Raw genomic sequence first — 12339 nt, forward strand, 5'->3', positions numbered from 1 at the left:
TTTAGTGGTAATTAAAGATTAATCTGTGAGGTGTCTCATTTCTTGGATGATTGAAAAGGATATTTAATAATGTCACCTCGCGCCTTCTGTTTTAGCTGTGTAAGATAGTGCTGATTTATGGCGTCCTTATTCTCTTTCCTTGCCTCAAATGTGTTTTCTTTGTGTGTGCAAATATATATTATCACACAAAACAAACAATGATGAAGTTACAGTTTATTATCCTCTGTCCTGTTTGCACTCCATTCTTTGTTCATCTAAAACAATTTCATATTTAACCTCTTGTGTCCCTGAGTTCTCAAATGAGGACGTCACATTTTTGGATTTCTGCACATTATATTTTATTCTACTTAGCTTAGACCTGTTGTTCTTAGCGATATATTAATCTATGTAAACACAGAATGGCGGCCATAGCTGCTGATCCTGACACAGAAGAGGACAAGGTGCAAAAACTGATCTCATTGAAACATGATTGTTTGTATTTAATTAGTTTTGTAGGTTGAAATGGCAGAAATATTTAAACAATATTAGAAAAAGTAACAAGCTAAGAAGTTGTGAATTAGGAAGTACTGGTTTAAGGACGCTGAGACTTTATTATTGCATCAAAGCAGCATTTTACAAACAACCAGTGAGGAGTTACAGACTGTTCCTTCAGACAAAAAGGACATTTATGAGCACAGAAAACACAAACCTGATTAACACACAGATTCATATACAGTAACAAAATGAACAAAGGCTTTTACACATGTTACATTACTTACAAATTTGTTTTGCACTGCCGTGTTTAGTCATTGAATTGAAAAGTTTTAAAACAGCTTTAGACCTCAACAGTGACCCCCGACCCACAGAATTAATTTTCAGGCATAGAAATACAGTTTGATACTTTATTACACACTTGTGAGTATCAAAAATAAACCCAAAATCCTCATGTGAGGACATCTTTTTAGTCTTATTTTTACCAAATCTAACTGTTGTTCAAAGACAGATAATTTTTATACATTTTTTAATATTTATTAGGTCCTACTAAGCCCACATAGCTCAGAGAAATTCCAAATGCAGACCAAACAAAGCTTGGGCTTTGGGAGATTAAGAATTAGAGTAAAAAGAAATGGAGAAATATTTAATTTAAGGTGAAGATGGCATCTTTCTCGTCTCCTTCATGATGCTTGAATCTCAACCACTCTGTTGACGTAGTCTGCTTCTGCTGCGTCCTGTGGAGATGAAACAATCATCAATGTCTCTAAAGGGTTTCTCCTGTATGATTGTTGAACATCAGTCTTAAGATATGGTCCTTCATAATAAGAGCTTTTGTCTCTTTCTTGAAAGACCTTTTATTGTTTCTAAGAATGATGTGCCTGCACTTTACCTGCACTGGTTTGTTGCAGCATCTTGATCTAAACCACCTGACAGAAAAGGAGATGAATAAACATCAGTAAATGTTATTAACATTAAATCTTAACATTTCAAAGAGAACAATAAGTCTTTAACGGAAAATGATCATATCATAGAAAAGTTTTTCTCACCACTCAAAGATGACGATGGTACTGTAGAGAGCAACGATTCCCAGGATCTTCAATGTCAAGTGGACATTAAATCTGAACTCAGCATGGTCACCGTCTGCTTAATGGGAAATGTTACGACTATGATACATTATCAGTCTGAATTCCTTCTGTTAACATCAAATGTTAGCTGGTGCTCTGATCAAGCCTGTACATCACAAACCATGTCCTTCAGCAGTTTGATCATCTTTATCAAGCAAAATGAAATGTGCAACATGGAACATCTTTCTATCACTCAGTTTTCACAAAGCCAAATTTCATGAGAATTACACATTTTATTCAAAAATAAGAAAACTGAGAAGAGAGGAGAGCAGATTAGATTAAAAAATAAAAAGCATATTCACTTTGTTTCTTTCATCCATGAAAGACTTCTGAATACTGAGAACATTTGTGATATAAAATACTTGACTGCTCGTATTTCACTACTGGCTGTAGTACAGTTCAGTGTTTACCTTTAACAGCCAGATGGATCCCTGCTGATGTGTTATTACCGAGCTCATTTGAGGCCACACAGTAATAAACTCCTCCATCTGTCACATTAAAGCTGTAAAAGTCTCCCTCAGACACTCTGATGGATCCATTTTCACTGATCTTGAACCAGGTGAAGCTGCTGACGGGAGGTTTGGCTCTGCTGGAGCAGGTCAGGTTCACACAGCTACCTGCTGACACCAAACCTGGTGGACTGATGGACACTGAGGTGTCCTTAGGAGCATCTGAGGAAAACATGACATTAACTTTATTCATTAAAATCAGCCAACATCTCATGAATCATCACGAGCTGATAACAATCACTGTTTGTCTTACATGAAACATTGAGAGTCAGTTCTTCCTCTGCTGTCTTATAGTTTCCTCCCTCCACAGGATATGAGGCAGAACAGCTGATGTTGACTCCATCATGTTGGTCTGACAGAATGATGGTCGTCTTGATTTTAGTTGTGAGGGTTTGATCTTTGTTCTCCTCAGTTGTGTTGTGAGGGTCTTGAGTGAGAGTCCAGGTGAGTTTAGGAGGGGAGTGTGGACAGGGAGTGGACGCTGAGCAGGTTATAGTGACAGACTCCTTCTCCTTCAGATCACCTGAGATCTTAATTCTGGGCCTCGGAGGAACATCTGTGGTTTCAAATCAAACACAGATTTTATAAAAAGTGAATAAGAGTTTGTGCTTTTTTCAGTTTCCCATATTTGACCATTTTCATGCAAAACTGTTATAATAGACTCAGTATATATTTGCAGAATTTAAATTAGTGGCAAAATGAAAATGAGAAAGTGCCGTTAAGGCCAAAACTGCAAATGATATCACCTTTATTCCATACGATAACATCATAGACTGATAAAACAAAATACCACTTACCTTCAACTATTATCTGAAGAGGATCACAAACAGCTGTTGCAACGAATGGCCTGTTCTCAATTCTGAAGGAGTATGTGCCTCTGTGATCTGTGCTTAAACTGGAAAATAAAGTGGTGCAGTTGTTCTGACGCAGGTTTCCAGTAATCTGTATTGGATAACTGTTATCTTGCTTACTGCTGTTGAAAACGACAGCTTCATTTTGGTGCCACACTCCAAATGTTGCTCTTGTACCATCAAATTTCTCTTGCCTATCTGTGGCAGCACTAAAGTTACACGGGACTTGCAGACAGGATCTGCTCAGTGCTTCCATCTGCTCTGGTGTTGTAATGAACAGGGCTGACACTTCAGGACAAGCAGCCAAAGCACCTGTAAAACAGACTCATGGTGAAAATGATATGAAGCAAAATCTGCATAAACAAAAAGTTCATTATGCACAAACTACAGTTCAGCAGCAGCATGTTTGGTCCTTTGTCCTTTTAACAATGTCAAACACTTTGCAGTCTGGACATGAATGACTGGAAAAAAGTAACGTCTCCAAATAAAAGTGAGCGAAAAAACAGCTCACCTGAAATAAAGAGGACACTCAGTAACATGTTGGCCGTCACCATTTTCACAGACCGGACTGTAATGACACTCATCACCTGGATCTGACAAAAAGGGACTTTTTAATATTTTAAGCAGCATTCAGGTTATTTTAAAGGAATCTCAGATTCACACATTCAAACCAGGAACTCTCCCTGTAAAACATCATGTTAATAGGGATTAATAATCTGCAGAGTTGCACAGAAAACAGATTAAAAATAAAATCAAAATAATCCCGAGGGCGATATTTCTGCTACATCAAAACACGGCAAATTCATTTTGTTATGTAATTTATGAAAATCAGCAAAAAAGCAAAACATAAAGCAGCAAATCAGATAAAAAATCATAAAAAGCAATGACACTTGACCTTACCAAACGAGGCTGCAGTTTAAACGGGGAAACAGTTATTTGGAAACCAGGCAATTTGTGAATTTCAGCAGAGCTGCAGCAGACTTCTCTGCTAAGCCACTGTGATGTTAAAGCAAACAGACTTATTATTTAAAGCTCGATATGAAATCACTGAGAAACTGTAGAAGTACAAGAAGTTTTGGCTCCTCCTGCTCGCACCCTGCGAGTGAGGAAGTCAGCTTCTTATCTCAAAGATTTTTTTATTCTCAAAGATTTTTTTCATCACATGATTCACGTAACTCGTAACTCAGTGTGAACCTGTATACTTAGCATGGTACATTAATCCCAATAGTGTCATATTAAACAAATATCAAAATTTGAAATTGTAGTCGAGCAATGCACATAAAATATTGACATGTACAGCTGTAAGACAGCTCAGAATAAGACAGCTGCTCTAAATGTTTTGCAGAAGGGCAAAACCTAGCAGGCTTACTTTCCCTGTTTGCTTTAAGTTTTCGGCTTTTTCCCAGGGCTCTGGTCATGATTTTGCAAATTTACATCTCACCACTTCTCTCTGGTGTTCTTACTTTGGTCCTTACGCCACACATAACTGTATTTCATCACATCAAAAGCATCAAAACAACATGACATACAGTAAATATCTTCTTTTTTTGTGGTAATTAAAGATCTGTGAGGTGTCTCATGTCTTGGAGGATTAATAAGGATATTTAATGACGTCACCTCGCGCCTGATGCCTCAATTTATTCTGAAGTGTTATCAACCAAATTATTATTTCACACATGTAGCTACAACAGAGTTTAGTAAGCCGACTTGTACATAGTCTTTATCACTGCTGCTCTGCAATACAGCGCTGATGAGAGAACCTCACTGATTAAAATGCTTTGTTTAATTTAAGGCTTTTATTTTGGCAGTCATCCACACATGCATATACAGACACAACTGACAGAATAACAGACAAATACCATCTCTTTCTATTTCCTCACACAAAACTTGTGTTTTAGCTGTGTAAGATAGTGCTGATTTATGGCGTCCTTATTATCTTTCTTTGCCTCAAATGTGTTTTCTTTGTGTGTGCAAATATATATTATCACACAAAACAAACTAATGATGAAGTTTCAGTTTATTGTCCCTGAGTCCTCAAATGAGGACATCACAAACCTGATTAACACACAGATTCATATACAGTTACAAAATGAACAAATTCAAAGGCTTTTACACACGTTGCATTACTTACAAATTTGTTTTGCACAGCCATGTTTAGTCATTGAATCGAACAGTTTTAATTTTATTTTTTAATTTTATTTTTAATTTTTAAAAATGTATACTTTTAATCAGTCATCTACACATGCATATACAGACACAGCTGACAGACTAAATATTTTCACTGTCCTTGTGCCTTACTATATATACTATATATTTGTACATACATAAAATCGCTATTGAGGCAACAAGAAACAATGATAAGGACGCCATAAATCAGCACAAACACAAACTAATGATGACGCTACAGTGAAAATGTGAAAATAACTTTGTTCGTTAAAATCAGCCGACATCTCATGAATCATCATGCAAACCCGAATACCTTGTTATGTACGTTAATATAATAGCAACTGTTGTGACACTGTGTTGCAACTGTAACTCAGATTGCTGTATATAGATAACAACAGTGAGAGTAAAAAAGAGGATGGTTACAGGAAATAATGACTTAGATGATCCTAGATTTGTGTACTTTTTGTTGTAAACCGTGAAATGTCATATCATAAAAGAAGGTAAGAAGAAACATGATATGTCCAAATCTTTTATTTCACACAGGATTTTTGATTTAAAGGGTACAAAGAAGTACAGACGTAGTTCAATTAGTACCCTTACTGCCAATAAAATATTAAGAACTAATTTGGACACTCTTATCAAGAGAGAGCTTTTTTAAATTTTCCAAAAATAACCAATTTCCTCCGCAGATTTGCAAACATTTGCTCAATTTTTTGAACATGACGTCATATGCCAAACTTTTTTCATTTTCCTGTAATTCATTCGAATACACTGATATACCTCAGGCTTTAAATGCTTTGCTTCATGCAATTCATCAAAATATTGTGGAAAAACAGACAAGATGCCACAGAGAGTACTTTTGACACGTCTTGCAATGAATGTGGTTTTCTCTAGAAGGACTTGTGCCACGCTGCTTCCCGTTTTTTCGTGATGTGTGGCACTGCCAGAACATGTCAAGATAATTGTAGTCAGGAATAAAAGCTTACACTGAATGTTTAACACAAGTAGTCCTACATACTCACACACTTCTGACATGATGAAAGAAACTGTTACTTACAGATCACTTATCAATTAAATCCAGTGATGGAAAGTAACTAAGTAAAACTAACTAAGATCTTACTGATAGATGAGTTCCAGCACATTTAGTATAACACTGTAGTACAATCTGTCTCAGCTGCTAGAAGGTCAAAGGTCAGGCTCTGCTGCAATATTGGTGAGGACTGAGCATGATCAAAGTCAAAGTAAGTAAAAACAAATTCATTTGGATTTTTTTCACTTGTCCCGTTCTTTCATTGGATCAGTTGTTTCTCTCTCTGTACTGTACAACGTTATAGTGCAATTAATAAATATTGTCAAATGCAGAAACACTGTCTTCATTTTCATATCTGCAGTATTTAAAATACAAATGACTGTATGCTGAAAATAAGATACATAAAAACAACAATGATTTAGAGAAAATGACATAAAAACATGTCAAAATTTATCGTACAACACTGCTAATGTGTGTAAAGAACTGCTATTGGTGTCATGTTTGTGTGACACTTTTATCTGCATGTTATTTTTGACTGCAGTTCCCCTTTTTATTTAAAATTATACATTCTGTACACATAAAACACAATTAAATATTAATTCTGCACTTGTTTTTGTATTTTACAGCGGCTTTCATTTTCTCTTCACTTGAGCGTAGAGATCCTGTGGGTCGTCCGCAGTCTGTGTTGAGCCGTTTGCTGCTCTGGACACGTTGACCTGCGCATACAACGTGTCCTGTCCACTGTCCTGCTTTAAAGCAGAGGACAGTTCAGGTCTCCGCTTGGAGAAGTCAATCTCTCCATAATGGATGTCTTCTTCTGTTTGTCTTGATGGCTCTTCAACAACCAGCTCTTCACCTGTTTGACTCTGTGAAAGAATAAATCAAACAGGAAGTGTTTTGGGATGGTATCTTTTTATATTAAATAATAAGATCAATATGATCAATTGAAAGGGATTTCAGACAAAAAAAGGATTCAAACTTCAGCAAATACATTACTTTTGAGAAGATGTTAAACTTTCAGAGCACATAGTGCTAAACTGTTCAGGAAGTTCTCACCTGAGTCTGTTGTGCAGTTGAATGTCTCGACTTTAACCACCTGGAAGACATCAGATCAATTTTACTGTGTTTTAGGTTAGATATTACTATGGAACCCCTGCTGATATTTGGAAAATAAACATGTGGCTAAAGGTTATTATCCTGTGACTACATGTTATTATCTTGTGGCCATGCTTTTTTTTTCCAAATGTCATTAGAGGGGCTCCATACTTGTCCATGATTGTTGGCTAAAACAACAATCAACAGTCCATGGAAATGAATATAATAATTATCTCCTGGCCATGCATTACTATCTCGTGGCCACGTCGTAATTATCTTGTGGCCACACATTAGGAAAGGCAAGGCAGCTTTATTTGTATAGCACATTTCATACAACAGGGCAATTCAAAGTGCTCTGCACAGCAATAAAACATAACAACATGATAAAAGATTTATAATGAAAGAGAAAAGAGATAAGATCGTGAAATGGTAAAATCAATTACTAAATGATTATGGGTTAAAAGAAAAAAGGATGTGTGGATAGACACGAGTCGAAAGAATTAGTAATGCCATGACAAACTCATCCTGTAAATTCTTTCATGAAATATAACTAAACCCAAGCAATCAATACTCTAGTTGTTTATGTTTACATTGTCTTTTGTTCATGTTTGTTTGTCTTTTTTTCTTTTGTTTTCTTATTATTTTATTTTATTTTATTTTTTTCAGCAAGCTTTTTTTCGTCATGTTCATAATTGTTATTTCTTTCTTACTTCTACCCAATCCCAATATTGAACCCCATTTTTTTGCTTTGTTGACTTTGTATTTGTTTGTATGTATGCACAAAATGGTGAAAAAAAGGGTTTAAATAAATAAATAAATAAAACAATACTTAATTTAAAAAAACAAACAATAAAAACAACAAAACTAAATGGTTAAAAAAATCACTTTTAAAAATAGCAAAAGTGCAGACAAGACGTGCAAAGACTGGTGGGAAACAGATATTTTTACACACAGTCATGTCATCTGCTTTAATTTGTGAAACTTACCAAATGTAGACGATGAGGCAGATGAGTAAGATGATCCCAATGATTCCTCCAAGAATTGCCTCCACTAGAACTCCTGCGCATAAAAAAAAAACATCTAAATTGACTAAAAAAAGATAAGTATTGAATGTAAACATATAACTATATTTATGTCGCCTTGCAAAGTTTGAGCTTTTCATATTTACCATTAATATTAAGATTGATCCTTGCTGATGTGTCATTACCGAGCTCATTTGAGGCCACACAGTAATAAACTCCTGCTTCGGTCACATTAACACTGTAAAAGTCTCCCTCAGACACTCTGATGGGTCCATTTTCACTGATCTTGAACCAGGTGAAGTTGCGTACGGGAGGTTTGGCTCTGCTGGAGCAGGTCAGATTCACTAAGCTACCTGCTGACACCAAACCTGGTGGACTGACGGACACTGAGGTGTTCTTAGGAGCATCTGAGTGACAAGTGGCAGGAGGGTAAGAAATGATAGATACATCAGAGTTTGAATTGATCAAGATCAAAAAAGCGGCATCGTGAGTTGATAACAATCACTGATTTTCTTACATGAAACACTGAGAGTCATTTCTTCCTCTGCTGTCTTATAGTTTCCTCCCTCCACAGGATATGAGGCAGAACAGCTGAAGTTGACTCCATCATGTTGGTCTGACAGAATGATGGTCGTCTTGATTTTAGTTGTGAGGGTTCGATCTTTGTTCTCCTCAGTTGTGTTGTGAGGGTCTTGAGTGAGAGTCCAGGTGAGTTTGGGAGGGGAGTGTGGACAGGGAGTGGACGCTGAGCAGGTTATAGTGACAGACTTATTCTCCTTCAGATCACCTGAGATCTCAATTTTGGGCCTCGGAGGAGAATCTATAGTTTCAAATTATACATATTTCATGCTTAAAACCAAATAACAAGAGTCTATAGTCATGCTTGTGGCTCTGTGAGGCTGCACTTTGAGTGGTAATGTCAGCATGCTAATGTGCCACAATTATACTTATAACATGCTGATTTTTAGCGAGTACCCTATGATATAAACCATGTGTACCATCTTAATTTGCTTTATACTTTTACTATTCTATATTTTAGACTGAAATATTGTACATTTTGCTCCACAACATTAATACAACTGCTGTCATGTGGTGAACTAGGATATGATCTAAGGACATAACTGTAATAACCATAATAACTCTGCAAGTGTGCTCTTATGCAAAGTCACCTGAGGACAAATGAAATTTCTGTAACATCCTGTCATGGGTATTTGTTTGTGTCCTTAAAAGGAATGAACTTAAATTGAAGTTAAGCTAAGTTAATCTTCATATTAAGATTTTACATTACATATATATTTATGTGTTTATGTGAAAATGTGTTAGTTGTAACACATTTTCTTTGTCATATTTCTAATGTTTATGAATTATGAGCAGTTCCACCAAAGTCATTTCCCCTCAGAACTCCTCACATGGTTTCATTTCAATATTTTTTAATGCAAAACTTTCTGATATTTCACAATAAAGAAAATATTCGAGAAAAGTCCGAAATGTGAACACAGATTTGTTTAGACTTGCTTTGTTTTGTCTTATTTCCTTTCCCAGTAACCATCTTTTGTCCCCTCAAATGTTTCTTTCCATCACTGATGGCAAATAGTAAAAATAACTTGAGACTTCCCCTTTTTGAAATGTTAAATGCAAAATTAAGAATGTGGGTAAAACTGTCTCAGTGGACTAATAATAGTAGTGAAGGCAAAAAAACACTCTCATCACTGGCTGGTTTTTACTGTAGTCATCTACAAAAGATATTAATAATGATACAGTAGATATTTAATTTCACTTTGAAGATTGGGTTTAAGCAATTTTAATTTTTATTCTATACAATAACATCATAGACTGACTGATAAAACAAACAAACAAAACCCTCTTACCTGTAACTGTTATTTGAAGAGGATCACAAGACGCTGTCGCTAAGAACGGCCTGTTCTCAATTCTGAAGAAGTATATGTCTGTGTAACTTACGATTAAACTGGAAAATAAAGTGGTGCACTCTTTCTGACTCAAGTCTCCAGTGATAGTCATTGGATAGAAATTACTCTTCTTGCTGCTGTTAAATATCACATCATTTTGATTGTTGTCGAAATCGACGGTGCTTTTAATCCACACTCCGTAGGTTGTTCTTGTGCTGTCGAATTTCTTATTTGATCTAATATTATAGTTACAGGGGATCTGCAGGCAAGATCCATTCAGTGCTTTCATGTTCTTTGGCGCAATAATCAATAGGGCTGCATCCTCAGGACAAGCAGCCAAAGCACCTGTAAAACCATCTTCATGAAGACAGAAATAACACACAGTTTAGCAGGAATGTTTTTCATAATGGGCTTTTTTCATGTAATGTTTTTTACAATTATTATTTTTACAACAATCCCACACAAGCCTAAGGTGAGCAAACCCATTTATCCCCACCAAAAGATCCCAAAATAATGAAAGTCAGTATTGTCAGAGTGACAAAAGAACTAATGCAGAAAATATTCAAATGATTTAAGGGAAAAATGCTCTGTGGTTTGTTTCTAAATTCAAACATCAGAAAATAACCGCTGTATAAGTACTTGAAATAGCAGCATTGGTTTGTGGACTTCCGTTGTGAAGGCTTGACTTTGGTATTTCAGTTGTCGCCATGGTTTTGAGCAGGAAGTGACCATATTTGGTCGAAATGTTGGCACTGGGGAGGATTGAGGGGTGGAACTGTTTCATAGACTGTGAACACCTCTGACAGTTTGTCATTCAAGTGGCCTCGTCTTTAATATGCATAATACGAATCTGTAAATAAACTAATCTGAATCATTACTTTAAGCCTCATTAAAATGTAAATGGGTGAGCTGTACAGTTGTCATTAATACTGAAATCAGCTATAGAGACTAAAACTGTTTTTTGGCAGCAGCTATAAATACATTTATTTCTGCTGTTAAGTTTTGCATTTCAACATGTGGTTCTATGGGGACTGACTCTGTTTTGAAGCCGGCCTCAAGTGGCCAGTAGAGGAGCCGCAGTTTTTGGCACTTCAGCATTGGCTTCATTTTTCAGCCTTGGTGCTTAGCTTGGGAATATTAGTTACATCTAATGTGGTTTAATTTAAGCTGTAATCAGTTACAGTTAACTGAAAAATCTTGAAGAAAATTACTATTGAGAATATTCAACACCACGACAGGTCGGATTTCTCAACTCCAGACAGGCTCATCATCTTGCATTATGTGCTCACACTTTGAGTATTGTTTTTGATTGGTTCTTTGGTATACTCCTGGGACTGCTTCTGGTCTGTCAATCAAATCAATACATATTGTCATAAGCAACCTGAGCGTGCCATTGCCTGGCTGTGACCAGCTGGCCACGCCAAGGCATGTGGGCATGCTTTCAGACTTAATGCCTTTAGTGCTGGAAATTCAAAAATGTTTTCCCTCTGAAAACAGAAAAGGTCCTAACATGACAATACAGTGTAGAGTTTGTTTACCAAAATTCTGTCAAAACTGAATGCTTGATGTCCAATCTGGTTAATAAATGTAACTGCAATCAGTCGCATAAGATGCGTCTAATAAAAATAATCAAATGTGATGGGTTACATTACTTTGATGAAGTAATTAAAATAGTTACATTACTTATTGCATTTTAACAGGGTAACTAGTAATCTGTAATCTATGACATTTCAAAAGTTATTTTCCCAACACTGACTGTAAATGAACCAGTGAAGTATAAAAGTGAATGAACAGATTACCTGACAGAAAGAAGACAATCAGTAGCATGTTTGCTGTCACTGTTTTCACAGACTTGACGGCCTCGACATTCATCACCTGGATTTACAAACACAGTAATATAGTAACTTTTATGAAGCACCAAACATGATTTGTACAACCACAATTTACGCTGTGGTAAGTGACTGACAGTCACAAGCCTGCAAACTGACTCTCTAAGTTAGATAAAAATAAAAAACAGTACATTTTTTTGTCTTACCAAAGAGGCCCACATCAGTAAGAGGAAGACAATTAGATCCTTTAGTTGGTGGTTTCGAAGAGAAAATGTTTAAATTCATGGATTTCAACAGTTTAACAAACCCACTTCCCTTTTTTGCTGTTGTGA

General features: G+C 36.1%; 2 protein-coding genes across 4 annotated transcripts; both read right to left on the bottom strand.

Moving 5' to 3' along the window:
- Positions 1-570: 570 nt before the first annotated feature.
- Positions 571-3977, bottom strand: LOC121960434 (sialic acid-binding Ig-like lectin 12). Of its 2 annotated transcripts, none has more exons than XM_088071791.1 (8): positions 3859-3977; positions 3470-3551; positions 2905-3270; positions 2361-2663; positions 2009-2269; positions 1521-1614; positions 1364-1400; positions 571-1208 (listed from the first exon to the last, which is right to left on the bottom strand). In XM_088071791.1, exons 2-8 carry the CDS (start codon positions 3540-3542, stop codon positions 1155-1157), a joined length of 1188 nt encoding a protein of 395 aa, XP_087927917.1. In that variant the 5' UTR covers positions 3543-3551; positions 3859-3977; the 3' UTR covers positions 571-1154. The 2 variants fall into 2 exon arrangements, with proteins under 2 accessions (XP_087927917.1, XP_087927918.1); XM_088071792.1 differs by having other exon boundaries at positions 1521-1617; positions 3859-3952.
- Positions 3978-5639: 1662 nt separating this feature from the next.
- Positions 5640-12329, bottom strand: LOC121960991 (vascular cell adhesion protein 1-like). 2 transcript variants are annotated; one of them, XM_088071780.1, is made up of 8 exons: positions 12214-12327; positions 11978-12053; positions 10140-10535; positions 8789-9091; positions 8418-8678; positions 8236-8308; positions 7211-7250; positions 5640-7020 (listed from the first exon to the last, which is right to left on the bottom strand). In XM_088071780.1, the coding sequence occupies exons 1-8, from the start codon at positions 12226-12228 to the stop codon at positions 6787-6789; spliced, it is 1398 nt and encodes a 465-aa protein (XP_087927906.1). In that variant the 5' UTR covers positions 12229-12327; the 3' UTR covers positions 5640-6786. The 2 variants fall into 2 exon arrangements, with proteins under 2 accessions (XP_087927906.1, XP_087927907.1); XM_088071781.1 differs by lacking the exon at positions 10140-10535 and having other exon boundaries at positions 12214-12329.
- Between the last annotated feature and the right edge of the window lie 10 nt (positions 12330-12339).

This window comes from Plectropomus leopardus, chromosome 21, assembly GCF_026936395.1.
Source record: "Plectropomus leopardus strain MGB_pleo_1.0 chromosome 21, ASM2693639v1, whole genome shotgun sequence".
NCBI classification, from domain to species: Eukaryota; Metazoa; Chordata; class Actinopteri; order Perciformes; family Serranidae; genus Plectropomus; species Plectropomus leopardus.

What these genes read in the sequence shown, in the direction of transcription:
- LOC121960434 (XM_088071792.1), bottom strand. Translation starts at nt 3,542, where the DNA reads ATGAGTGTCATTACAGTCCGGTCTGTGAAAATGGTGACGGCCAACATG. An exon ending in GAGTGTCCTCTTTATTTCAG is followed by an intron (nt 3,271 to 3,469) that starts GTGAGCTGTTTT and finishes TCTGTTTTACAG; the next exon opens with GTGCTTTGGCTGCTTGTCCT. An exon ending in GATCCATCTGGCTGTTAAAG is followed by an intron (nt 1,618 to 2,008) that starts GTAAACACTGAA and finishes TTTCCCATTAAG; the next exon opens with CAGACGGTGACCATGCTGAG.
- LOC121960991 (XM_088071780.1), bottom strand. An exon ending in TCTTCAAATAACAGTTACAG is followed by an intron (nt 9,092 to 10,139) that starts GTAAGAGGGTTT and finishes TTGAAACTATAG; the next exon opens with ATTCTCCTCCGAGGCCCAAA. An exon ending in CAACTGCACAACAGACTCAG is followed by an intron (nt 7,021 to 7,210) that starts GTGAGAACTTCC and finishes ATTCTTTCACAG; the next exon opens with AGTCAAACAGGTGAAGAGCT.